Source organism: Quercus robur, chromosome 2, assembly GCF_932294415.1.
Source record: "Quercus robur chromosome 2, dhQueRobu3.1, whole genome shotgun sequence".
Lineage (NCBI taxonomy): Eukaryota > Viridiplantae > Streptophyta > Magnoliopsida > Fagales > Fagaceae > Quercus > Quercus robur.
This window is the reverse complement of record NC_065535.1, coordinates 56,495,285-56,522,756: the sequence shown is the minus strand read 5'-3', so window position 1 is coordinate 56,522,756 and position 27,472 is coordinate 56,495,285. Positions and strand designations below refer to the sequence as shown.

At 34.1% G+C, this 27,472-nt stretch overlaps 3 protein-coding genes across 4 annotated transcripts; 2 read left to right on the top strand and 1 right to left on the bottom strand.

Moving 5' to 3' along the window:
• Positions 1 to 4,007: 4,007 nt before the first annotated feature.
• LOC126714115 (probable methyltransferase At1g29790) lies at positions 4,008 to 6,834 on the top strand. 2 transcript variants are annotated; one of them, XM_050414117.1, is made up of 2 exons: positions 4,008 to 5,339; positions 6,734 to 6,834. In XM_050414117.1, the coding sequence occupies exons 1-2, from the start codon at positions 4,150 to 4,152 to the stop codon at positions 6,735 to 6,737; spliced, it is 1,194 nt and encodes a 397-aa protein (XP_050270074.1). In that variant the 5' UTR covers positions 4,008 to 4,149; the 3' UTR covers positions 6,738 to 6,834. The 2 variants fall into 2 exon arrangements, with proteins under 2 accessions (XP_050270074.1, XP_050270073.1); XM_050414116.1 differs by lacking the exon at positions 6,734 to 6,834 and having other exon boundaries at positions 4,009 to 5,563.
• A 1,528-nt stretch (positions 6,835 to 8,362) lies between these two features.
• LOC126714114 (uncharacterized) lies at positions 8,363 to 22,978 on the bottom strand. Its single transcript, XM_050414115.1, has 8 exons — positions 22,837 to 22,978; positions 22,497 to 22,595; positions 22,316 to 22,383; positions 18,114 to 18,186; positions 17,074 to 17,192; positions 16,875 to 16,979; positions 14,112 to 14,211; positions 8,363 to 8,779 (listed from the first exon to the last, which is right to left on the bottom strand). Exons 2-8 carry the CDS (start codon positions 22,578 to 22,580, stop codon positions 8,603 to 8,605), a joined length of 726 nt encoding a protein of 241 aa, XP_050270072.1. The 5' UTR covers positions 22,581 to 22,595; positions 22,837 to 22,978; the 3' UTR covers positions 8,363 to 8,602.
• A 173-nt stretch (positions 22,979 to 23,151) lies between these two features.
• On the top strand, positions 23,152 to 25,769 carry LOC126714113 (F-box/FBD/LRR-repeat protein At5g53840-like). Its single transcript, XM_050414114.1, has 3 exons — positions 23,152 to 24,326; positions 24,993 to 25,166; positions 25,364 to 25,769. Exons 1-3 carry the CDS (start codon positions 23,346 to 23,348, stop codon positions 25,610 to 25,612), a joined length of 1,404 nt encoding a protein of 467 aa, XP_050270071.1. The 5' UTR covers positions 23,152 to 23,345; the 3' UTR covers positions 25,613 to 25,769.
• The last annotated feature ends 1,703 nt before the right edge of the window (positions 25,770 to 27,472 follow it).

Here is a 27,472-nt window from a genome sequence, read left to right as displayed (position 1 = left end):
TTGTATTATTGGAAGTAGGTTTTTGCTAGTGGTATTGATTCTTGTTCTAGGCAATATGGGGTTTGTTGATGGCTTTTAAAATTGGATTGGGACAATTTCAAAGACATCCAAATTGCAAACAAAATTTTAATACTTCCTAAGGGCCTAACTGAGAGGCCTAAAAGAGGACCTACAATAGCAAAGAGGCCTAACAGAAGAACCCAAAAGAAAGGCCTAACTAATGGACCTAACAGTAGGCCCAAATATAATGGCCTAGCTAAGCCTAAAAGTAAAAGAGTGGCACCATCTACATCTTGGGACTGTTGTCCTAACACACAATTCCCTTTAGCCAACCTAAGGGGACAATTAGTTGGCATGCCAACTGCCTAGTTTAAGGGCGGTTAGGTTTGTTGTCCTAATACATATATTGTCTCTGTTGATCTAACAAGACAACCAGCTAGCAAGTCTACTGTTAGGTTTTAGTTCTAAAATTATCCCCCCAAGCTCTATAAATACCCCTTCACTCAGTAGAACAAGGTATTCCTAGCTATCCCCTATTCATTGTCATTATTCACTTTTCAACTTCTCCACTAGATTTTACTTTTTAGACTTAACTATTGGAGCCTCCCTGGTCACCCCCTTTAGGTGCTATCAGTAGGTTTAAGATCTTTTTAAACAGGTGATCTTGTTCAGCAAGGAGGGTCCTTCACAATTCTATCTGAGCTCTTTGTTGCGGTTCCACCCAAAATTTCACTCAATCACACACTTCTATATATGGCAACGAGTTTGTTGACCACCAAAATTTGAGTAATGAGCTCCTGATGGGTGCTTCGTTTCATCTCCCCCGGATCCCATCTTTCCTATATAACACGTCATTTAGTTTAAGAGATTCTTTGTAGTCTAATTGAGTGGTCACTAAATTTTGTCACGCAAATATGTCGCTTTGCATGAAAATTGTTTTTTAGTGGAATTTTGATAATTTGAGAATTACAACGAGAGAGTGGGATTTAAACTGTGGATATCTTTGTTAAAAATACAAAGATGTGTCAACCAATTGAACTATAAATACAAGGCTCTTCATGTTTATTCATGTTTTTTAAAACTAGCTTGTAACTCTATACATATGCATGAATATATTTAAAAAATACACATTAAGATGCTTAGTATAATAATCTTATATATATAATTTAAATATTATTAATAGTCATTTTTTTTTAACTCTTTAAAAGTCTTGTAAGAATGTTATTAGGTAGAAAATGTAAATTGTCCATTTTTTAAATATTTTTATGTTCATTAATTCTAGATTTTTTGATTTTTGTATATAATAACTCACTTGAATGGATATTTATGATGTAGTTTCACATTTGATTCCAAAATTAAGAAATAAAACTCTCTTTAAAAATAAATAATTTAGGACACATGACGCAAAATTAGACTTTAATTATAGAATTTAATTGGATTTTCTCTAAGTTTTACCTATTAATATATATATATATATATATATAAAATTTTTGTGCCAAATGAATTGTTTTTAGTTATAAAAAAAAGGCTTATAAATATAGAATCATTCAAACTCTCTCTTCCTCCAATTTTATATGAGTAAACATACTGTCCGGAGTTGGCGTAAAAGGCCAACTTTACGCCACCAATCAGTGTTTGCCACGTCATACTTTTAATGAAAAGATCAATACACTCAATCACACACAATTTTAACTCACTTAAACCTATTTTCCTCACAGTCTCACACACGTATCAGAGACTCTATCAAACACACTGAACCCATTCCATCTCCTCCTCTACTCTTACCACTAGGTTTTCTTTGTAATTGGTTCAGTGTGGCTGCGCTAGCTCCAGAACGACGTGTACAGTGGCGCCAGCAACAAGGTGGAACTTTGGTGGTAAGAGTAGAGGAGGAGATGGAATGGGTTCAGCGTGTTTGATGGAGTCTCTAATACGTGTGTGAGGCTGTGAGGAAAATAGGTTTAAGTGAGTTAAAATTGTGTGTGATTGAGTGTATTGATCTTTTCATTAAAAGTATGACGTGGCAAAAACTGAATGGTGGCATAAAGTTGGCCTTTTACGCCAGCTCCAGATAGTATGTTTACTCATTTTATATATAGTGTTAGATATATGATTATATTTTTTATGATTTATTTATATTAGACTCATCATTTTCTACTCTAAATTAACTCATTTGGCACAAAAATTTAAAAAAAAAAAAATAGATTAAATGAAACACGTGCTGTAAAATTAAACTTTAATTGAAATCCAATTTTTACATTGAACTAACTAACTTGGTTCAAAATTTTAAAATTTTTTATTAAATAGGACACGTGGTGCAAAATTAGACACTAATTGAATTTCAATTTAAAATCTAATTGGATTTTCTCTTAACTTTACTTATATATATATATATATATATATATAGATGATTTATAAACTTGAGTTGTTTTTAGTTCTACAAAAAAAAAAAAAAAAAAAGCTTATAAATATAAAATCATTCAAAAATTGTGTGGTTTACTTATATTGGACTCCTCATTTTCTTACACTAAATTAACTCATTTGGTACAAAAATTAAAAAAACTTAGATTAGATGGGACATGTCGCAAAATTAAACTCTAATTAAAATCTAATTTTTACATTGAATTAACTCACTTGGTACAAAAATTTAAAAATTTAGATTTAATGGAACACATAGCGCAAAATTAAACTTTAATTAAATTCTAATTTGAAATCTAGTTAGATTTTCTTTAAGTTTTACCTATTATTATATATATAGAAATATAGATTGGCTGGGGCCTTGATGGCTAAGGGTTTGGGTGCTTAATGGAGTTCATGTCCACGACGCCTTCAAGTTTCAAGCCCAGAAAACTGTTAATGACAAATAAACAAGTTGATTATGTTGGCAATTTTTTTTTTTAGTTACTTGGTACGTACTTAGCTTCTAGTCTAGAGTAACCTGTACAAAGAAGATGTAGTTATCGGGAATACTAAAGCATTTCTACACTTTAATTGAACTTTCAATGGAAGATTAAAAGATTATCGCAGAAAGCACGTTTGTTAATTGACTGAGTTTGGATTGGAATGCACAGGTTAAAATTTGCTGAACGTTGGGAACTTGGGAAAAAAGATGATTGCCACACAAGCTAAGCTTAAGGCATGAGCTTAGCTTGGCCTTGGACCCAACCAGGTAGCGAAATGACTAGCCTAGCTAGACACTAGACAGCATACACAACAATTGTGTGATTATATGCTCAAAAACCTAACCCGTTAGTTTTGCATCCTAGAAGAGCTAATGATTCTTGATTAATTAAGCAATGCAGTAGTTTGTCCTTATTTTTTAATATTGCACAGCACAAAGAAACAAGCACTGGTTGGTGAAATTCATACAGATCGGCTTGAATAAATCTGACTTTCTTGTAGAGTACTTTCAATTTTCAAACCGAATTTGTTATTTTATAATATTTTCAAACCGAGTTGAATAAGGTTAGCATATATTGAAGCATAAATCACGGATATGCATGTGGTTAATTTACTCACTCTATAGCTTTGTGCATCCAATATTGGAAACCAATCCCCTTTAAATATTACTGAGCTGATTTCGAGGTCAACATTTTTAACATTTTGGTTCTTGTTTTAAGATCCATTTACATGTGTCCTGGGTCAGAGTTTACAACCTTATGCGGATCTAGCTGGTCAAGAAATCAAAAATTGCATGATAGTAAAATATAGGTCATGTGTTGTGTCCGATCGATGCTTTTAATAATTGCCTCAAGTATCAAATTGCTTCTTCTTACGAAAATATAGTAGTAGTAGTATATGATGTTTGCACGATCATGAAGTTGGATTTATTGAGCTTCACGCAGTGTTGACCTTTTACAATTAGTCCCCACCACCTAATAATACACTCACTAGTTTATCAGGGTTAAGTATAACAAAGATGACCTAAAACTAAATAATAAACAAGCCTCCCCTAGGCAAAAAACAAAGCCACTTATTTGATAATTAATTGTCTACTAGTGGCGTTTGACATTGAAAGGGGTTCTAATTTAATGTTTTCAAAAGGCAATACATACATAATACATACAGTTTTTGATACCCACTTCCTACTCTACCTTTTCTATCTTCAATTCTAAGCAAGCAACCCTCATCAAACAAAAACAAAAACATATGGATTCACCTCATAAAACCAAGTCTCTCTCCACTAATCTCTTCTTCCTTTTCATCCTCTTGTCAACAAATCTTCTCACCTTGTTCCTTTCTTCTACTTTCAATGCCTCCTCGTGCTCTTTCAATCCCACCATTCCCACCACCACCACCACCAAAGACAATCAATATCCTTCTCCTAAATCACCCGATGTATCTACAGAAGCAACAAATAATTTAGATCTTTCACCTGAATTCCTTGCTTTTACATCCGGGCAATTACTCCCATTTGGGGTCAATATCAACTTTGATTCCGACACCATATACCCCCCAGTTGGAAAAGCATGCACCCAATTCCCCAAAGAACTCAACACCTTCATGTCTTACAAAGTCAATGGTTCATGCCCAGATGATGAGCTCTTAGCCCAAAAGCTCCTCCTCAAAGGCTGTGAGCCACTCCCTCGACGCCGTTGCCGCCCTGCTGCCCCTTCTAAATATGTTGAACCATACCCTCTTCCAACTAGCTTATGGACAACGCCCTCAGACAACTCCATTGTATGGACAGCTTACACTTGCAAAAACTATGATTGTCTCGTCAACAGAAAGTATAGGGAAAAGGGTTTCAGTGATTGTAAAGACTGTTTTGATCTTCAAGGAGCTGAGAAATCTCGTTGGACCTCATCAAAAGGTGGTGGTGTAGACTTCAGTATTGACGAAGTCTTGGCAACAAAGAAGCCTGGAACCATACGTATCGGGCTTGACATTGGTGGTGGTGTAGCTACTTTTGCTATAAGAATGATGAAAAGGAACATAACCATTGTTACAACCTCTATGAACTTGAATGGTCCATTCAACAATTTCATTGCCTCAAGAGGGGTTGTGCCTCTCTACATTAGCATCTCTCAGAGGCTTCCTTTTTTCGACAACACGTTGGACATCGTTCACTCCATGCATGTATTGAGTAACTGGATCCCAACAACGTTGATGCACTTCTTGATGTTTGATATCTATAGGGTGCTTAGGCCTGGGGGGTTGTTTTGGCTTGACCATTTCTTCTGTGTGGAAGAGCAGTTCGAGCAAGTTTACAAGCCGCTCATAGAGAGCATTGGGTTCAAAAAGTTGAAGTGGGTGGTAGGGAAGAAGCTCGATCGTGGTCCAGAGCGCCGTGAGATGTACCTTTCGGCTTTGTTGGAGAAGCCATTGAACAACTCCTGGTGATTTTCATTTTTTTTCTCTCTCTCTTCTTGTTTACTTAAATGAGATTTTGATTTTGAGTTTAGATTCCTGTCTGTCTTCTTTGTAAGAAGTCGTGGCAAGGAGTAAATTTTAACAATATATGAAATTTTACTTGCACTAGTTTTCCCCCTCTTTGTATTGTCCCATGTATGTTTACATTTGATTTACCAATATTTATACATTTTCCTCGCATTTATTTACATTGTAAGAAATTGAGTAGATCTTGTATTCATTTTTTCCAGGTTGTAAACCATGTGTCTCCGTTATGTTTATTGTCCATGGTAGTGCTTGCTACGCTAGGGCAAGTCACACAATATATATCCAACCTAAGAACCATAGAATAGAACCCAAAAGGTTTGAGAGTATGGTAGAGAGAGAATTTTTTTATTTTTTTTTTTTATTTTTTTTTCACGAATTACACAAATGAGAGAGGTTATATACATTTGTAACTCATTCCATATGTAACTTTTGTAACTCATTCCCTATAACTAAGTTACATGGGAGTATCTTCTTAAAAAAAAAAAAAAAAGGTTACATGAGAGTATATCTCATTAAATAGGGCCGATTAGACTATAGTCAGGCCACGATTACTAATGGACATAATAGTATGTTATATATTTATGTAACATATTGGTATATATGTAGAAATAATTTCATGAAATTATTATTGCTTTCTCTCTGTAGCGGAATTAAAACGAATAAAAATCATAGTGTGTTTATGAAGCACAAAGGGAATGCTCAAATTGAAACAAGATTTTTATTTGCTTAAAACCATTAGCACTCTAGAGATTTATCCGTAGGTTACTCTTCACACTTCCAAACTCTGATCTGTTTCATCTATCGTTGCAAATCTTTATTGTACACTTTTTTTCTTTTCAAACAAGTTTAAAATCGGTGTTCCTTGTTCAGTCCTTTTCCCAAGCCTTACGTATGGTATCTGCACAACCTTGGACCTTCATCCACATCTCCACAAAATGAATATGTTGTAATGATGTATACTTCGTCAAGGCTTGAAGCCCAATACCCGTATTCAACCACAAACAACATAAGCCATCTTCAAATAATGGCATCAGACCCATTGAGTTGACACTCAATTTTTCTTACCCATGGGTTAAGTCCATGGCCAATTCTAAGTCTTCAACCAGGGAAGTAGTGGTCTAGCAAGTAAGAGAGTGATTTTTGATAATTTGCTAATATCCATCCTCTTAGTCAATGTATTAGCTTGGAGCACATTAACCAAGGGATTGGCTCAAGTACTCATGCATAACTATTCATGTTTTATTTTTTCTCATAATTCAAGCTGTCATCCATTACATTAAATGCTTCCAACTATCATTTATCTTTTTTTTCAAAAAGTACTTTCTCTTTGCAGCTAAAACCAAGTGTTACTTTCACCTTAATAATTTCCCAACTAGGAAATAAAGCCAACTCAACTACAAGGCTCAAGGTAAGCCCTTTGTCCTATGCGAAGCATTTTGAATCCTTCATATCATTTTGAATTCTTCATATCTATAAATTAAAAAAAAAAAAAAAAAAAAAAAAAAAAACCATGATTTGTCCAGCTGGTCAAAGACATTTCTATTCTTCAAAGTAAATTGTACCCATTATAACATATTATATATCGATATTTTTTTGATAATTCAATAATTGGGGATTAAGAGGTTTGAACTCTAAATGTCTATGTTAAAAAAATCAAGAAGTGCTAACTAATTAAAAGGTCTTAGCTCATATTATATATCAATATAGATATAGAAATTCCCAAAATTTATAGACCATTTATTGTGCTGCTCTATGCTTAATCTCTCGTAACCAACCACAACCTAATTGATTTTAAAACCGCTAATACAATTCATAAGTAAAACTCCCAATGAAAATTCTGACCTTAGTGTGGAAACTTCTCCATGATTGTCACCCCGGAATTCGAATCTTACCCTTTGTGCAGTGAAGATAGCGAAACTACCTCACATCTGTTTCTCTATTGCCCCCTTGTTAGAGCAGTGTGGCATGGTTTTGTTCTTCCTATCAGAACTACGGAAGAAACTCAACCAGATTGAGGTTAATTAACGGCAGGCTAGTTGTATCTTAGATAATAAGAAGTTGGAACAAGACAATATAATTTACTTGCAAACCATTTTCACCACCCTCTGGACAATCTGGAATCACAAAAACCAGGCCGTAAGGGAAGTGTCCCAATCCAACTGATGTTTTACTCACATACCAAACTCTCATGCTGTCATGCGGGCACCAAGAAGCTAAAGCTTAAGCTTAAATCAACCCTCTCAGCAAGAGTGCCAAAACCAAGATGGGATGGGGTGGAGTTATCGGGAGCTGGCAGCTATAATCAAGATTGATGGGAAGAGAAATAAGAAATTTAGAAGAAGCGGGCATGCTTATGAAGCTAAGAACAATGAAGGAACCAGAATGTTTGTAGGATACAGTAGTACTGGAGCCTCAACTACTAACATGGCAATTCAGGAAGCATTGGAGGCAGGCTTACAAGATAAGAATTTAGGCTGTCAACACATCATTGTACTCACTGGCAGCAAGAAGAAAATTCCCCACTGGATAGAGCAAGCATTGCTGACAGACCTCCAATTCCTCCGACAACAAGAAATGACTTTCTGTTTCATTGCTGTTCCCAAACCAATTTTAAATGATGTTGTTGATATTGCCTCTTTAGCCACTAAGATGCCAATTCATCACTGCCGGGTACAACCAACAATTTTGTAATGCTGAACTTGATATATTTGCCTTTTGTCATATGTTAATGTGGGTATCGAAAAACAATTTTCAAAATGCGCATTCAATTTTGGGTGTTCCATTGTTGCCATATGCTATATTTGTCATATGTTATATTTACCTATTGTTGCTCAGACGACCTCTTTCAGGAACTTACCATAAATTTAAACCACAACTTAGATTTATACATGGAACTTTTTTTTATCTGTAAAAAATTATAAATAAACTTTATATACTGATATCCAGAGATAAAATGTCCATATACAGCCAAAAGCATGCCTTGACCTCTGTTGTATATCCTCTTTATTTATTAATTTTTTGTGTAACAAAATGTCCATCTATATGTGGGGTTGTGAAGAGAAAATGTAAAATTAGCTACTTTAAACTGCACAATGCTTGGCATACAGTTATGAACAGTATTAGGCACAGTGGTGTTAGGAATATCATCTCAAAGATGAAAGAACAAACATCCTGAAGAAAAATGAATAAAACAGGAAGCTCTTCAGGTTACACGAACTAGAAGCACTACCATGATGAAAATACATGTCATTGCAAAGATCGCAAGCCATGTGAAACACGTAGTCTTAGAGCTCTCAGAGTATATCTTCATGGCTCGCACATTGGCACGCCCAGTGCTTGCCAAGCTATGCTCAATAGCTTGCTCGGTAGAATCAAGTATCTGCACTCAAGCATAATCAAGTTATGAGACTACTTGATCATCAGTCAACACTAAAAACATGAAACAGAAAAAGGTGAAAGCTATTTAACGAGATTAAGAATTCAATCATTATTGTTCAGGGTAAACATAGTAATGATGTGATTACAATAAGATCCTCCCAAGAGAACACCATGTGACTTAAATATGATCCTTCCAATAGAACGACACCATGGGATGAATAGGCATGTATTCAAGTTTCTATCAAAGGTCATACCCAGTGCATGACAATTGTGTTGACAATCCAAGAGAATAAAGAAATTGTGGTGGAGGTGAAAGAGGGATCTGTAATGGCCGATTATGTTTTTGTTGCAGTACAGGGTGGTGCAGCAAAGGCAATGATATTGAGAATGTACAGACTTCAAAATAGTACCTGATTGCATTTAGTCAAAACCACATTCTTTTTACTTTCTTTTTACAACTATACAAGATAATCCCACTAATCCTGCAGCCAACACAGATTGAATCCCAGACCTTGAAAATGAGAAGCATAAATGGCTACAAGCTTACATCTCCCCCCTCCTCTTTTTTCCCTTTTTAATGCGAATCAGACGTCCACGGAATTTTGTTAATAAAATCCTAGAGAAGAAAGAAAAATAAATGAAGACAACAAAGGTATTTGTCCTTTGATTGGTAAGTCACACACTATTAGTGGATCTTGAACCCATGACTTATCCTCTACTCTATTCTTGTAAGAAGAAAAAGGGTCATTTGAATGTAGCCTTGGCTTATGAATAGCGGTAATGAGATAGCAGCAATGATGCAGTGAAAGAGGTGTGGGGTTATGGGGGCTGGAAGTTGGCATAAATGAAAAGCAGAACGGTGATTGTGGTACAACTGATTTTTGTTAAAACTTAGAACAATTTAAAAATTCAACATATTATGTACTGCAAGTCACTATATTTAGTTATTATTGTAAAATAAATTGACTTCTTGGAGCATTCTCAATATTATTATGACATCATTTGTTTCTTATGACCATTTGTTTCAACATTAACATTTTCTGAAAAATGAGTCAATTTCCAAGAAGTATTTTCTAAAAAATTATCTTATTTTCCTATATTTGGTAGCAATCTTAAAATGAGTTGGAAAACTATTTCTTGGCTTCCTTTATTTAGCTTGGCATGAGATAGAATTGTTTTTTAGAAAATTTTAGTGGAAAATAACCTCTAAAAAATAAGCCATACTTTTTCCGTTGACCATAGATAGTTTTCCTTTGACCCATTTTTTATAATTCTACCAAACACTAGAAAACACAAAAAACTATCTACACAAGGTTCCATTGAAACGATTGAAGGTAACTCAGAAGAGTAAAGGTATCCTAATCATACTATCATAGAAATGGTGAGATAACAATAATTGGAAAATAAATCTTTAGAATGCCATATACCACTTAATTCATGTCAGAAGTGTATAACATGCTCACAGAATTAATACCTCTAAGTTAGAATCAAACACTTCATGATTAGAGTCATTGCTCCCTGATTTCCATGCATAGTGAAGCAGGACAACCAGACCAAAACTAAAACAACAATAAAATAAAAAGGGATATGACCTAGGAGTCAGGACCTAGGCTTGGTTGGGAGTCAGCACCAAACAGGAAAACCATTAGGAGTTAGCACCTAGGGTGAAACTGGAGTCGGCATCAAACCAAAGAGAGACCAAAATGCCATTTTTTCATTCATCAAAATATCAACCATCTCCTCAAATAGTACAATAGGTTGCTTATAAAGGATTACTAAACCTAGCTCCAATTGGCATAGGAAACCCTAATTGCCTTATTACAAAAATAAACTTGCTTCCAAATTAAAATACTAATAGCATAATAAACTACTAGGACCTAAAATATAAAAATACAATTGACTTGCAAACATAAATAATACTAAATAAAAAATATTCTTGCACCTCCCGCATCAAAAATGACGTAGGACAACCGAAACAAAATGGTAACAACAGTAAAATAAAAGGATATGATCTAAGAGTCAACACCAAAACCTAGCTTGGAGTCAGCACCAAGCGGAAAAACCACTAGGAGTCAGCACCTAGTGTAGAACTAAGTCAACACTAGACCAAAGAGAGAACAAACGGCCATTTTTCTCATTCATCAAAATATCAACCACCTCCTCAAGGAGTATAATAGGTTGCTTATAAAGGATTACTAAACCTAGTTCTAATTGGCGTAAGAAACCCTAATTGTCTTATTACAAAAATAACCTTGTTTTCAAATTAAAATACTAATAGAATAATAAACTATTAGGACCCAAAATATAAAAATACAATTGACTTGCAAACATAAATAATACTAAATAAAAATCTTCTTGCGTCTCCCAATGACAATGATGCGGGAGATGCAAGAAGATTTTTATTTAGTATTATTTATGTTTACAAGTCAATTGTATTTTTATGTTTTGGGTCCTAGCAGTTATTAGTATTACAATTGACTTGCAAACATAAATAATACTAAATAAAAATCTTCTTGCGTCTCCCAATGATGCGGGAGATGCAAGAAGAATTTTATTTAGTATTATTTATATTTGCAAGTCAATTGTATTATTATGTTTTGGGTCCTAGCAGTTATTAGTATTTTAATTTGGAAGCAAGGTTATTTTGTAATAAGGCAATTAGGGTTTCCTGTTGCAATTAAAACTAGGGTTTAACAATCCTTTATAAATAACCTATTGTACTCATTTTGGGGATGGTTGATATTTTGATGAATGAAAAAAATGGTCTTTTGGTCTCTCTTTGGTCTAGTGCTAAGTGCTAACTCAATTCTATTTGGGTGTCAACTCCTAGTGGTTTTCCTAAAAATGACGCAAGACAACCAAAAAACATGGTAACAATGGTAAAATAAATGGATATGACCTAAGAGTCAACACCTAGACCTGGTTTGGAGTCGGCACCAAGCAAGAAAACCACTAGGAGTCAGCACCTAGGGTGGAACTAGAGTCAGCATCAAACTAAAAAGAGCAAACGACCATTTTTCTCATTCATAAAAATATCAACCATCTCCTCAAGGAGTACAATAGGTTTTTGATTACTAAGCCTAGTTCTAATTGGCGTAGAAAACCCTAATTGCCTTATTACAAAAATAACCTTGCTTCCAAATTAAAATGCTAATAGCATAATAAGCTACTAGGACCTAAAATATAAAAATACAATTGACTTGCAAACATAATAATACTAATTAAAAATTTTCTTGCATCTCCCGCATCACATAGTCATTGCTCTAAATCAACATGACTTTATACTTTGCAAACAGTGTGGTTATAACATAGTACTTGCGAGGAAATGCTCAATTACTTAAAATGTAAAGAAAAGGAAATGGTCCAGCATGAAGTTGAATATTGACATGGAAAAACTTTAAGATGCACTAAATGCAACTTCTTTAAACAAGTTATTGGGAGTTGAGATCAGTGAGTGACACTCTTAACACTAAACTAAAATAGCTTGTAACTTCACCAAAAAAAATCCTTGGTAGTTAGGTTTTCAAGATCAGTAGGTAACTCTCACAGTTAACTCTGTTAGCTTGACAAGGAGATCAGTACTCTGGAACGATGGAATATTTTAGTACTTTGGGAACTGCCGAAGAGTCACACCAGGGTGGATCCTCTTCACCTTGTTTTCATTTGCATGGAAAACTAGGTAATATGGCTAGCAGAGAACTGCAGATTAAAGGAATGGAAACCCATTGAGGCATCAAGGAACAACCATCTAATTATCTGTTCCTTTCCTGATAATTTACTAGTAGTTTTAAAACAACAATTTGAACCCAAAGAAAAACATGGTGTCAATCTTAGTGAAAAACTTTAACAAAATAGATCCAAGACTTTTTTTAGTCTTTGTACCAGTGAGCTGCAGGCTGCAGCGCCTATTCATTCATCCTCTCTAATTAACTATTACCAAAGGCCAAAAAACTCAAGCTATTGTAGTTTAGGCCTGAGTGAGGTGATAATGCGTGCAACACTCACTGGGTGCATGTACAATTTACTGAGAGAGAGAAAGAGCATAAGTCAAGGATGATTCGTGCATTCAAACACTATTCCAAAGGCTAATGAGCTCTAGCACAAATGACACTTCTCCAGTAAGAATAGTTGAAGGGTGAGGTTATGTATTCATAACCCACTGGATATGTATATAACTTACTAGTAAAAGGAGAAAGGGAAAACTGAAAACCAATTACAAAAGACCAAGAAAAACAGTTGGTATTAACCCTTAACCATTCAAGAGTGTTAAAGCACAACCAAAATTTTCTATACATAATATATAGAATAAGCAATCTCTTCTGTCTTAAATTTTAGCATATGTAACCTCTATCCTAATAGAGAGACCCCTTAAAAAAATCCAACTGTTAAAGGGATCATGGATTTAGTGCACGGCAAATTGCCAAAATTCAAAACTTAGAACTCCATCGATAATGTTCTGTAACATTTCAAATTCTCCCTTTACAAAGGTAATTTAAGAAACCAAAAAACTTTGAGTAAAATGCACTTACAACCTCTGAATGTTGGGGCAGTTGCACTTACATCCCTGTATTTTTATTTTAGCCAATGTAGTACATAAACTTTAGTACTATAGCACATAGGCCCCCTTAACCTTTTTTTTTATCAATTTAGTACATAAACTTTGGTACTGTAATAAATAGAATAGACCCTCTAAATTTTTATGTTGTTGTAGTAAGACACCCTCATTTTCATCATTTTTTTAATGATTAGGTGCAAAAGAGGTTAAATTTGATTGAAAAAATTAAGGGGATCTAACTACTACAGTATCAAAATTTATATACTAAATTGGCAAAAGAAATTTTTTTTTTTTCTTTTGGATAAGTATAGGGGCGTAACTGCAACTAACCCAAAGTTCAAGGGGTGTAAGTGCATGTTATTTAAAAACCTTTATAAATATGACTTTTTAAATGGCGCAAAATGTTGGGATGTCCTAAAAACGAATAAAAGACTATGTGACTAAGTATGATTTATGAAAGAACACCCTCCTCCTAAACACACACCACTCCCCACCTCCCCCCCACCCCACCCCAAAAAAAAAAAAAGGAAAAGGCATACTGAAGGAAAGAAGATTCCAGAACAAGAGAATAGCAGTTACAATCTTTTAGGCATATTAGCAAAACTGCCCACAGATGAAAAAGTGATTACCAGATTATCCATTCCCACCTCCTCTAAAAGATGTAGGATTGATTCTTCCAACATTTTCTTTAAACAATTAAAATACTTACGAAACTAAGCATTGAACTTACATATTTGAGGTGATGCAAGACTTGTTAGATAAATATGTGAGTTCTTACTTTTTCAGTGTTTTGCAAGGAATTGCTCATCATCAGACTGCTCTCTTTAAGTTGCCGGGCCAACCCAACCATTTCATCAGTCAAGTCCTCTTGAAGCTTTCTGTGATGAGAGCAATTCAGAAAAGATTTAGAACCACACAATAGGTAGAACAGTGATTAGATACAAAATTACACCTATTAATGCCAATTGATATTGTTGGACCTGATTGTTTGTGATTGATGCTATTATAAGGATTTGATTTAATTTGATTTTTTTATCCTCTTTTTTTTTTTTTTTTTTGGAAAAGTAATTTTTATAGCATGGTTTTGAAACCTAGACCATTCAAAGAACCCTAAAAGAGAGAGGTTCAAGGTTTTTGAGGTCGGATCGAGATCAATTTGACGTCAAACTGTGATGACGTCATTATTAATTTAATAATTATTTAAAAGATAAATAAATATATTAAATTAGTAAAAGTAGAAAAATTAACTAAAATAGTCCAAATAAATATAGAGATCTATCTTTCAAATGTATTTTTTATATCATAACTTTCAAAAGGAAAATAAGAAACATTAAATCCTAGGTAAACATAAATAGATATTGAATTTCTCAACCAACAGAGTCAATACCGTATATACATACGAAATTAATATATGTAACATTTTTGTTAGAGCTCAATATTCTACTCTTTTTATGTATACCTGTCTAAATTATCTTAGGCAATGCCCAAAATGAAGAGATACTAACAAGGTTGTCATCCAATCATACAAAGATCTTAATAAAAACTGCTTGACTTGGGCATTTGGGCATCCAACACCAAAAGTTCTACAGTTCCTCTCTAGCCAAATTGTCCACAACACAAACAATAGAACTGCTTTCCATATTTTGGAACTCTTGTGAAAATAAAATCTTCCTTGCCAATACTATAGTATCTGTGGTACAGTCTTCAGCATAACCCTTAATACCCCAAATAAAGAACAAATTACCAAATATCTTGAGCCACTGAACAAAGAAGTAGAAAGTTCTCAATTGACTCCCTGCTATTCTCGCACGTACAAGACCAATCAACAACCACAATGCTTCATTTTTAAAGGTTATCCACCTTCAAAATATTACCCATTGTTGCTGTCCAAACAATAAAACCAATCTTCCTAGCCTAGGTACCGTAGTGCGCCAAATGCACCTCCATGCAAAATGTAATCCTATAAATTCTCTCAGAACATCATGATTAAAGCTAACTTCAAACTTTACATTTTTAGTCGAACTCTAGGATAATTGATACTCTCGTTGTCTAGACAAAAACTTTGAATACAATACGTCAAACAGATACTCTGTGGGTGCTAATTCTCAATCTTGAAAGGACTGAGTGAATTGAGGAGTCCTTATCCATTGCCAATCTAAACAGGTAAAGAAAAAAAGTTCTTTGAAAGGGCACAAAGGTCAAATCAAAAGATGAACTTGGGAGCCAACTCCATAGCCAAACTAAATATATTTAGAAAATTTATTCAACCCTGCTCTAATACTTCTTCCATGGGCGAATTCCATGTGATCCCCTAACCACCTCTGTTATCAAGCACCCTACTTTTATCCATATTTCACATAAATGAACACGTCTCCAAAGATGCTCCTTCTCAACTCCAAACCTCCACAATTAAACTGGATGTATGGACTAGATTGATCTTTTTTTCTTTCTAAAACTTTTAAAAGATAATTGCAGTTCTTGTAGTGATAAAGTAATTTAGTTTGCCACATAGTTCCCTCACACTATTACTTCTAAAGTGTAGTGAACACTAAAACCCAACTAGCATAAGGTATTTGAGTCAAGAACAACATTTAAGCCCATAAATTTATCCAATCATGTTCATAGTCCGTGTTGTGTAAAAAGAACCTTTGATCCATTTTAAACAACGCATATACTGGAATCAAGGTTGTCAAAGGGAATATTCACCCTCAATGCACTAGATGCCTAGATTGCCCAAATAATTAGTCACCAAAAAAGGTGTGCGCATTTGAATGCAGCTAGGTGCCAATATTATATTTATTCATAATATGCAGGATATTAAAGTTATACACATTCACAAACCTATCATTGTTAACATCATCAAATACTCGTTCATAAAAATTAAAAATTAAAAATTTTGATCTAACTTTTTCTTCTTTCTTATAAGAATTGATTTTCTTCACAAAGAAAGAGAAAAAGGAAATTTTAAATAAAATCATAGAGAAATGAATAAAAGAAAGGAAACAGACTTAACCTTAAAAATTGACTTGAGACAACTAACATATAGTGACACATATAAAAGGTACAACAATGTCTTTCTTAATGCTTATATTTTGACTTGGGTCTATGGTCTTCATTTCGCTGGCACTATATTGACAAGTTTTATTAATTGTGTATAGTCATTTCAGGAAGGTCAAGATTTATTGAATTGAAAAACCTTATTCTACTGGTATTGGAATAAGTAAATTGGTGGTAATTATGCTAAATTAAAGACAAAATCCGTTAATTTGATGATATGCACACTCCAAACAGCTGTCACTTTGGCCAAGACGTGCACTAGGCAAAAAACAAGCACCTAATTAAAGTCTACTCGACTGAAAGGTCCAAATCCATAATAAGGTGCCTTGCCTCGCCCAAACACCTAGGCAAGATCATGTTGCCTTTGACCTCACTGGCATAAACATCGCTTTTGTGGACTCTGCTCCGGAAAAACCAGGATCAGGAAATGACCTTTCATGTTATGAATTCATTATTGCATAACAAGAGAAATTTAAAAATTTACCTGTGCTTTTCAATGTGTGCCTGTGCTGCAGCATCCAGTTTGACAGGTGCAGATGAATCAGCCTCGGTAGTGTCATGAATTCTATCTTCACTATTTGATGCAGGCCTGGTCAATAAACCAAACTGGTTAGAGTTGACAAACCACAACATAGAAAAGAGCCAATGAGCTAACCAAATCATGATAGTTCCAATTCACATACACAAATCTTCTTCTTAGTCTAGGAGTAGGAAGAATGTGATTTTCTCCTGTTTTAGAAGGGCTTTCATTTACGACAGTCTCTTCCAAGGGCTCCTGGGATACTTGGGTATCAGGTGTAGTCTGAAAATGGGAAAAGTATTAGGATCAAGAAACTCTATTCTAACATGTGAATTTAACTTAGGAACATAGAAACAAGGTAATCTCATAAAATTAAAATTATATAGGGAGTCACAGGAAAACTGTGACAAATCACTGCATCAGACAAGTGCCAAATAAATATTACTTTCATTATCCAAGTGTAGTCAACCAAGAACAACATTTTGTGAGGTTTATAATAATTCAAGAAGAAAAAGAAAGAAAAAAAAAATAGAGAGACAGAGACAGACAAATCAACAACCTTTACCTATACAATACTTGTATCAAATAGAACTAATCGGAGCCATGATTTCACACCAGTGAAAAGAAATGAATAGCAAACAGGAGACTCATTTCAAGGCCGATTAGGTTTGAATTGAAAACTTAAACCTGTTATTCACATATATGAATCAATTATGATGTTTAGATTGGAACACCCAATTTCTTTAAATTTTAATTCATTACAATAAATTCAAGATAAAAGCAGTATAGGATTTACAGGCTATTCGATGCCCATTCCCCTCTCTGTTTAGTCTTCCCATATATCACTTAACCACCCCAACCCTTTTTTTTTTTTTTTTAAGTATTCCTGCCACTTTCATCACTACTGACAAACTCTGTACAGGTTTTACTCACCAAAATCATTCCATCTTCCCTCCCAATTAATATGAAATCACCACATAAGTTTGAGGCATCTTTAACTCTTGAAGGAAAAGATCTACTTCTTTATTATACAAATCTAATCTTTTGTTAGCATAATTAGTTTTGTCATAAGCAAAGCTTCTTCAACTCATAACAAAAACATGATTCTAAAAATTACGAATTTAACAGTACTCTCCTTAAATGACCAAAATCTTAAGTACCTATGTAAACCAACATATAATCCTGCTTATAATGTACACGCACCAATGGGGCAGCTAATTTGGAAGCAATCGCTTCAATCTTCTCTGAAAAATCATTGACCACTGCCTTTGAAACCCTGTACGAACATGTTCAAGAGATGTTTAGACAAATAAGAATGCAATCCTAACAACCATAATAGCACCAGTAGAACACCTGAATCAACAACCCAAAAAAACAAGAGTGAAGATAACTATCATTTCAAAGTCAGCAAATTGCAAAATGGTTCTTGTCAAACATGTTTTCATTGGATCTAAAAAATAACAATGAAGAATGAACTTTTTTGATAAATGAAGAATTAACTAACTATTATGGAACAGAATACAAGTAACTCTAGAAAAAAGTTTTAAATCGTGCATAAGTAGCACTTTCTATTAAAGAAATCTTTGTAGTATGCAATAAGTATCTTTTCAAAGCTGCCTCCTAGGCATAAGGATAAACTGCTTAGCCCGTCAGGGGTGAAAAGCCCCTGGATTACCCGGTAACTGGTTTTGGCGGGTGGGGTCAATTGCCCGTAGGAGTTTGATTAACAGTGAGGATTGTTGTATAGTATGCTCTGCGACATGCAACTAATCTGAGTGAAATTCTCCTAAGTCATCAAAAAAAGAAAAAAAGAAAGAAAAAAAAAAGTATCTTTTCAAAGCTAATTCAGTCAAAGATTTCTTGTTGGAATTATAATGAGCAACCATCAACATTAACTCCATTTAAAATATGAAAAGAAGGGGAAAAAAACGACTATGAGTCCAAGATTAATTACTTATGTCGCAGCCAGGGGAAAAAGTGGCTGAATATAGATATACTAAAATCTCTCCCAAACCTCAAAAACCTTAATGAAACATCTCAAATGACAATTTCAAAGTAAGTTTAGATTTCTTTAGAGGCTTAGGATTGGAAAAATGTTCTCTTTCATTCCTAGAATTATTGGTCTCAGCAATCTTTCCTGTGACCTATGACATATTAGGTCTTCCAGTATATTTCATTGAGTTAATTACTCAATACTTTTTAGTCCAAAACTGACCTGATACACAATAAATTGACTCATTGGATGGACTTTGAAATGTCTTACAATTTATAACATTGAACAAGTCCAGACAAAACCCTTCCATATCAATACATATCAGGCTATACGTGTCTAACTTTCCAAATAAGCGAAATAAAATACATTCTAAAAAATGTTGATCAAAGAACTAACATTAAGTTTTGTAGCCCAAGCCAGAGCTTTGTTAGTCAAAGGTAACAGGGGTGCCCAAGGCAATAAATCCCTAGATCGCCTACAATGCTTAGTGCCAAAAAGGCAACCACCCTACCCTAGGTGAAGCCAGGGACCAATATTATATTGGTAAATAATATATTGGATATTATAAGTATACTAATACTCCTAAACAATATCAGCATATTTATCATCATTTACCATTGTTTCACACTAAAACGAAAATCTAATTTTCTTCTACTTTTTTGCAAGAACAAGTTATAGACACATAAGATAAATGAATTAAACAAAGGTAACAAGCATAATTTTGAAAATATAAAATGCTAGAAGATGATTTCTATAAAGAGCCACATATGACATGGTGCAACACAGTTAGCAAAGCACAACAATGACATAGTGTGTGTGTGTGTGTGTGTGTGTGTGTGTGTGTGTATTGGATAGGTAATAGAGATTTTATTGATTAAAAATCTTCTCATGAATGATATACTTGATTATATTTATTCATTTATATAGTTGTTTAGGAAGTCAAATAACATTAGATGAGAAAATATAGATTAAGCCCATAAAGGGATGTGTAAATTGAAAGTCACTACAGTTAATAAAAGAGTCATAAGTTTAATGAAGCACACACTTCTGTCACTCTGTCACCCTGGCTAAGGAGCTTGCTTGGAGCCTTGCTAAAGTCACCTTCCTAGCATAGAGAGATAACCAGAGTATGGATTTCACAACTAACATTTCTGTGAAACAAAATTGGCTGTTTGTTTATAGGTATGAAACACAATTGGCTATGGATTCAATACCCTCCCTTGTGTAAGTTAATTGTACCCACTAGGAGGATTTTTCATTCACATGATCCTCATTCTAACATAGGACAAATTGGGGAATTTGTCTATGTGCACTTAGGGTGGACTGAGATTCACAAATATTTGTAAATCTAGAGTTTAATATTTTTTTATAAGAGGGGTTCTATTAGGAAGAGAAAATATTTGATTTATGATTGAAAACAAGTATGAAAAAACAAAAATCAGATTTCTTCACAATCTGTGAACAGTGCACGTGAACAATACCCATAAACAGTGCATGTAAACTGTAAACAGTGACAGAAAAGAAAGAGGTAGAGAAAATGAGGTAAGAACAATAAGGTCAACATGTATCAATACTCAGTGTACGTTTGGCATGAATTATTTTTGCCAACTTATTTTACTATTTAGCTTATTTTTGCTACTATTCATGGGTCCCACTGCATTTTTTGATACTATTTATAGGTCTCACTGTACTATTTCAGCTAACTTTTACATTTATCTACAATACTTTCAGCAAAAAGTTTTCAGTTTCAGCAAAATAAGCGGATCTCAGACGTTTGAGTACAATAATACACATAATAGACCTTACATCTTAACTTTTCCTAATAGAACCAAGTCTCATTTTTTAAATAGGAAATCAAACCCTGATTGAATTGAGCCAAAGCCCACATATAAAGACCAATAAACTTTAAAAAAAAAATTATTCATAAAATAAAAACCTTAGGCCCACAACTATGGCCCACACCCAGAAATTTCAGAATAACTAATTCTGCCCTTAACCCCAGAACATAAGATAAAACTATCATAACATAATTAACTACCATGGGCACTTATTCTTGGGCTTTACCTTAATTTTAGGCTTCCAAAGAAGATAGTTTTTCAAACCACACTATGCTTGCACCATCACATACTTGTCAATCATAGAACTATAAATCATGACAACAGTTTTCCCTAACTTCTGATCTAATTACCATAAGCAATTAAGCACCTAACGTCCTTTGAAAAAAAAAAAAAAAAAGACCTACAACCTAGAGCTTTTTTAGTTAACCTTTGTCATTACCTTCTAAAAATGAAGCTAGGGAATATCTAAAAATTCACTATAGAAATAATATATTATAAAAAAATGAAAGGAAAATTATATTTGTTCTATGTGGCTTGTATTGTCTTAAAATTCACCATATGCAGGCATTTCTACCACAAGGAGACATGTTTCTTTTGAGTGCACAACTCGATACCTGGCCTGTTTGGTATTGGGCTCTTTCCTTTACTACAAAAATTAATAAATTTTGATCAGGCAAAAAGGGATTTTTTCTATTTGTAAGTAACACATGCACCCTATGGATTTTGAACCCATGACCTCACCCTCCACCTTGCACCTTACACTTAAAAGTGAAAGAGGTGCCAATAAAACTAGAGCTCATTGGCAATTAGTCCAAGAGGGACTTTGTCAATGATTCATGAGTTTAAAAATCACAACCAAAACTCCTCTAATGTATTTATCTATTTTCAAATCCCAACTAAAATAGCAAAGGTATTAACTTTAACTCAATAACTATTTGCAACGTCTTTATCTTTCTGCCCTCTCTTTCCAACATTTCAACCTGGAAAGAACTCCAACCCCTAAAATTGTAATGATTAGAACTTACATCAATATCTTGCAACCCAAGTCCCCACACAAACTGGACACTCCTATGTAAGCTTTTTGTTTATTTAAAGTGTTGATAACAAGGCAAAATCCAATTCACTCATTTCTTTTTTTTCCTTTTTTTTTTTTTCTTTTTTTTTTTTTTGAAAATTAAAAATAATAATAAGTTCTAAACACAATCCACTCAATTCAAAATTGATGGATAGGAATTTTGAGGAACGCCATGGTGGAGATGCCCTAAGAATCTAGAGGATCAACAAGGCTTCACACCCCATGCCGGGCCTCCTTCCATTCAACTGCTAATAACCATACCCACGGTTGGCGCTACCAACCTCATCAATGACCTTTTATATGGGCTCAAAATAATTGCACAAGTACATAAAGATACTAATTAAAAATGTCTTAAGTCACCAATTATCATGTTTAGTATAGATGGAAAACCATTTACTTATCAAAGAGAGAGAGAGAGAGGTTATACACAAATTTATTTTCTAATGACATTGCCAACCATGGTATTGCAAAATGAGCTAGAGAGAGAGAGAATGGTGACCTTGGTAAGCCTTCGGAAGTTCTCTCTTGAGCCAGCTGTTCTAATTGTTCTCGTAATGTAGCAACATACTACAAAATTCACATGCATATTATACAGAAATTGGTATTTATTTTTCACTATAATAATTGCTAAGATATAGAAGCAACATATATGAGAAGAGAAGAGAGATGTTTAGACATACATGTACAAGTTTTGCCTGGTTTTTTTGTTGAGGTGCAGCTGCAAGCAACCTCTTTAAGTTCACTTCCGTTTTACTAATTCCCATCACAATATCCTAGTCCTACACAGCAGCATTCAATAAACAAATCCGATTTCAAAAATCAAACGAAACTCAATTTAATTTTAAGAAAGGAAGATCATGATGCTGCCATTAAAAAATGATCTTGTGTATTGTGTATGTGTGTGTTAGAGTCACAGTCCATCAAGTGCACGGACACGGCAATTTTTGCCTGTCGTGCCCGTGTCGTACGCCTGGGACACGGCAAGAGAGGAGGAAAAAGAAGGAAGTAAAAAATCCTAACCTGAAACGCAGCGTTTTGAGAGCATCCCTTGCACCCAAAATTAGTTTCCTCTCTCTCTCTCTCTCTCTCTCACACGGGCTGTTCTTCTCCTTCTTCTGTGGGTTCCCTCTCCTTCTTCCAAATATGCCCTTACATACTTTACGTTTTCCCACTTTTGCCCCACTAAGGAATTGGGTACTTTGGGAGATCAGAGATGTAAACCCACGCATGACCCTCAATATTTTTTTTTTTTTTTTTTTTTTTTGAGCGTATAGTACTTTTGTATTTGTGTAATCTAACTAAAATACTACTAGTAAACAATACAGTAGGCATGTAGCAAAGAAAAGAACCCTTTCGGATTGCAGAATCCTATTCCTAATTGGAACAGAACTCCCATTCATGTGTCTATATATATATATATATACTTCTCCAGTCCTGTCCAGTTCCAGTTTTTTCTTTTCTTTAACAAAGTTGTCTCCTTGATTTGAACAGCTGTTCCTTTGTCCTTCCCAGAAGGGAATTTGAGTAAGATGGATCGCCCATATGAGTTGTTGGCCTCTCCAACGATGAGTGATGAATCTATGTTTAGCAATCTTCCAGAGCATATCGTTCATCACATCCTTTCTTTTCTCGGAATGGCAGACATTGTTCGGCTGAGCTTCACATCCAAAAGCTGCAGAGAATCATGTGTGTCTATATCATCTTTAGATTTTGATGCCCTGCAATATCCTACATTAAGAGGTTTTCAAGACCAACTTATGAATATTTGCGAAAGGTTCCTGTCTTTGCGCAACGGGTGGAAGCTGTCTCGGCTTTGTGTACATTCCCAGTTCATTGAGAATCGTACGGAAAGCTCTCGTGTTGTCACAATGTTGCATATGGCGGTTGGGTGTGACGTTGAGTTTCTTGACCTGGAATTCTCTCAAGAGGAAGAATGGGAAATGTTTAGTTTGCCAATTTGCATCTTTCATTGTGGATCCCTGAAGTCTCTTACAATCAATATGCATTGCCTCAACCTTAAATTTCCCTCTGCATTGAGGTTTAGCAATCTCCAATCCTTATCTTTAAAATCTATCTGGCTTGTCGATGAATGCTTTGGAGAATCAGTTTCATGTTGCAAGTTCCTTAGGGAATTATGGCTTGAAAATGTATGTGGTGTAGAGAATTTAACAATAGAAAATTCCAACCTGGAACGTTTTTCAATATTGTACTCTTACCACCCAGAGCTCTGTCATCTTAATATCTCGGGTCAGAAGCTTATCGAAATAAATGTTGAATGGCGATTTAAATCTCCTCTTAGTAAGTCAGTGAAAATTTCTGCTCCAAACCTCAGATATCTTAAATGGGTTGGATATATAACAGGTCACAATTGTTTAGGGAGCTTGATGCATTTGGAACGTGTTGAACTCTTTCTACAATGTAGAGATCTTGATACAACTCAGGAGTTACCTAATATTTTTCGAAGTGTTATCAGCACCAAAGATCTACATCTACATGATCATGGCATTATGGTAAAGAGACACTTCCTTTCCTATTTATTAAAGACAATCATCCTATATACGTGCTAAATTCTTTTTGTAGAACTTGTAAGGTAGTATTCATAATCCACTGATGTCCAATTTTAGCTTTAAAATGCTTCTGAGAATTAATTTCGACACTAAAATATGGATTATTACAGAAAGGAATCCACATTTATTTTCATAAATTGTCATTGCGAATTTCTTATTTCTCTTCTAGTTTTGCATTATATTTATTTGTATTCACCACCGAACTACTATTTTTTGTCGCATCTTAAAATCCATTGTCTGAATGGTATTTTTTCATCCCTTAATTACTTCTGCCTCTTTGGAAGCTCTTAAATAATATTTTGAGAGACGAAGTATAAAGATAATTGATTTACTACAAATAATAAAATACATTAAACTATGATGTACTGTTCAGTAATTGTTTAGAATTTAAAAGTTGGCTGGTACACAGTCATAATCAACAAATGCAGGTCTTTCTAGCTGAAGAGCTGACAAATATTTTTATTTGTTTTTAGACTGATATAATCTACAGTCAATTCTATATTTGTAAGAAAGCAGTTACTTTGATTTGTCTCTGTTTCCCAACAATTGGGTTCTTCTTTTCTTCTTCTTTTAGTTGTAACTCTGGAATCTTGTTTTCTAATGTTGCAGAATCTTCATAATTATGATCCCTTGCCAATTTCATCGGAAAATGTACAATGCTTGTCTCTATCTATTCAAAAATTTGAGGATTACTTAGTCCCAGCAATGGCATCCCTTCTTAGAAGATTTCCTAAACTGAAAGCTCTAGACATAAAATATTCTCTGCCCATACGTACCACAACTGTAAGTACAAGAGTAAAATAGAGCTCTCTCTCTCTCTCTCTCTAATATACACCTGCACATGCATACACTATTTTGTGAAGGTAGGAACATGCATGCCTTAAATCACTACTTGTCCCATTTATTAAATCACTGCTGGAAATATTGGAATACTTGTATTCTCATGGTCTCTGGTTTTGACAAACTCAATGTTGTTGCAGATGTCTGGGTTTGATAAAGTATATTGGCAATCTCAACATTTGGAGTTTATTCATCAACTTGAGTCGGTATCTATAGAGCTTCTCGATGGGGAGACTGAATTGGAGCTAGCAATATATATTCTCGAGCATGCTACAAAATTAAAGAAGATGGTCATCTTTTACTCCCTTTCCTTGCCGTCTGGTTTTATTTCACGAATAGGTAAAGACAGGATGAGTTCATCTCCTGTAGTAGTTTTGAAGAAAATATAAATATGAATAAAGATTTAAGTGCATTTTTTTCTTTTGAAAAAGCAGTCTTGTGGTGGCCAAACATTGCCTAAGGTTACATGATGTTCATAGTTCATAGTCATTGTGTCTAAACTTAGACCTCCAATTAGATCTTAAAATGTATATGTTTTAGCCTATACGAGAGTTCTTCTCATAATGGGATAATTTTGTTGGCTTACACTTCTTATTCTTTATCCGTAGGTTTAATTGTTTCACTTATTTATCTTTTAATCTTTCTTTCCAATGTCCAAAGACTCCAAACCATATGCCCTTGACAATTGTGCTTAAAAACTAAGCCAAATAATAATTACAACACCGCGCAGAGGATTATTTTTCTTTTTCCTCTCTTTGGGCAAATTCAATAGGTACTCACGTTAATAGTAAAATGTAAAGTTGTAAACCAATAATTGTCCTATTATTATTAGTATTAGTTTCTTTTTTTGCTGAATTAGTATTAGTTTCTATTCATGTTCCGTTTTAGAATATGAATGGGAGTTCTGTTCCAATTAGGAATAGGAATCTGCAATCGGTCTTCATTCGCGTCTTTAGCTATTTCTTATAATTCTTTTCTTTGCCACATACCACTTTTTAAAGTTGTTTGCTTTCATTAAAAATTAAAAAAAGTTGTTGTATGCTAGTATTAGACTAGATACAGGATACACGTGTAGTTTTTTTTTTTTTTTTTTTTTTTTTTTTTTGCAACTTATTATTATTATTATTATTTAAAGATATTTTGCAACTTATTTTAAGGTCACTGCACTAATAAAGAAAAAAAAACTGTCTTTTTTGACCACTTAAAAATAAAAATAAAGTTAAAGTGATCAAAAGAATAGTAAAAGTATGTTTTGTACACTTAAATGAAGATTTCATTAAGAATAATAATTTTCATTACTAGAAAGAAAATATGTAATGGAATAACTATTACCATTCATAAATTTGGCTATTACATATGTAAAACTTGTAAAAGATGAAGGCATAAGGAAAATCTTTTTAAATTAAGAAGAATAATTATTTCTCAATATGAAGAATAGTTATTCCTATATAATAATTATTCCATGTAATAAATATACAACCAAATAACCTAATAGTTATTACACAACATTTTGTTGTTTTCAACATAAGCATCAAGGTTCAAATCCAATCTCTCCTTTTATAATTAAGTTATAACTATCAAATTTTTCTCCAAAAAAGAAGAAGTTATAACTATCAAATTATCAAGGAAAAAAGAAAAGGAAAGAAAGAGAGTATGGGCCTCATGACTTAGGCCCTATTTGGTTTTTTTTTTTTTTTCATCATCCATCACTCCTCACTCAATTTTCTTTACTTATTACTCATCACTCAAAATACCCCAATTTCTTATACCCCATTTGGCACACATTACTCAACTTGTCATCACTCAAATTTTTCAATTTTTTGTGGGTCCCATACCTGTAACTTGGTCAGAGCAAAGCTGTTAGCCTACCCGCGGAAAATTTCATCCCCATTTTTTCTCTTTTCTCATTTCCCCTTCCCCCTTCAGCCCACATACTCTCCCAAAGCACAAACCCAAACCCATAACTCCAGAAGAAGCTCCCTTGCCAATCTCCACCATTCGTCGCTAGTGAGCCAAGGTCTCAGTAAACAAGCATTCACAACCAAGTGAGTCAAGGTCTCAATAAACACAACACAAAAAATGGAGGAAAATGAAAAAAAACAAAAAATAAAAAAATAAAACCCAGCAGCTTCGTGCATATAAACAGATGGAGGTGCTGAATTTGAGTCTCACCGAAAACAAAAATTAATGAACAGAGTTGTGAATGCTTGTCTCAGGCTGAAGGTGCTGATCGGCGGAACTGGAGCTCT

Excerpts from the sequence above, each read along its gene's own strand:
- LOC126714115 (XM_050414117.1), top strand. The coding sequence starts at position 4,150 with ATGGATTCACCTCATAAAACCAAGTCTCTCTCCACTAATCTCTTCTTC.
- LOC126714114 (XM_050414115.1), bottom strand. The coding sequence starts at position 22,580 with ATGGGAATTAGTAAAACGGAAGTGAACTTAAAGAGGTTGCTTGCAGCT. Across the intron at positions 17,193-18,113 it reads CCAAATTAGCTGCCCCATTG|ACTACACCTGATACCCAAGT; the intron begins GTGCGTGTACAT and ends TCCCATTTTCAG. Across the intron at positions 16,980-17,073 it reads AGACTAAGAAGAAGATTTGT|GCCTGCATCAAATAGTGAAG; the intron begins GTATGTGAATTG and ends TTTATTGACCAG.
- LOC126714113 (XM_050414114.1), top strand. The coding sequence starts at position 23,346 with ATGGATCGCCCATATGAGTTGTTGGCCTCTCCAACGATGAGTGATGAA. Across the intron at positions 24,327-24,992 it reads TACATGATCATGGCATTATG|AATCTTCATAATTATGATCC; the intron begins GTAAAGAGACAC and ends CTAATGTTGCAG. Across the intron at positions 25,167-25,363 it reads TGCCCATACGTACCACAACT|ATGTCTGGGTTTGATAAAGT; the intron begins GTAAGTACAAGA and ends ATGTTGTTGCAG.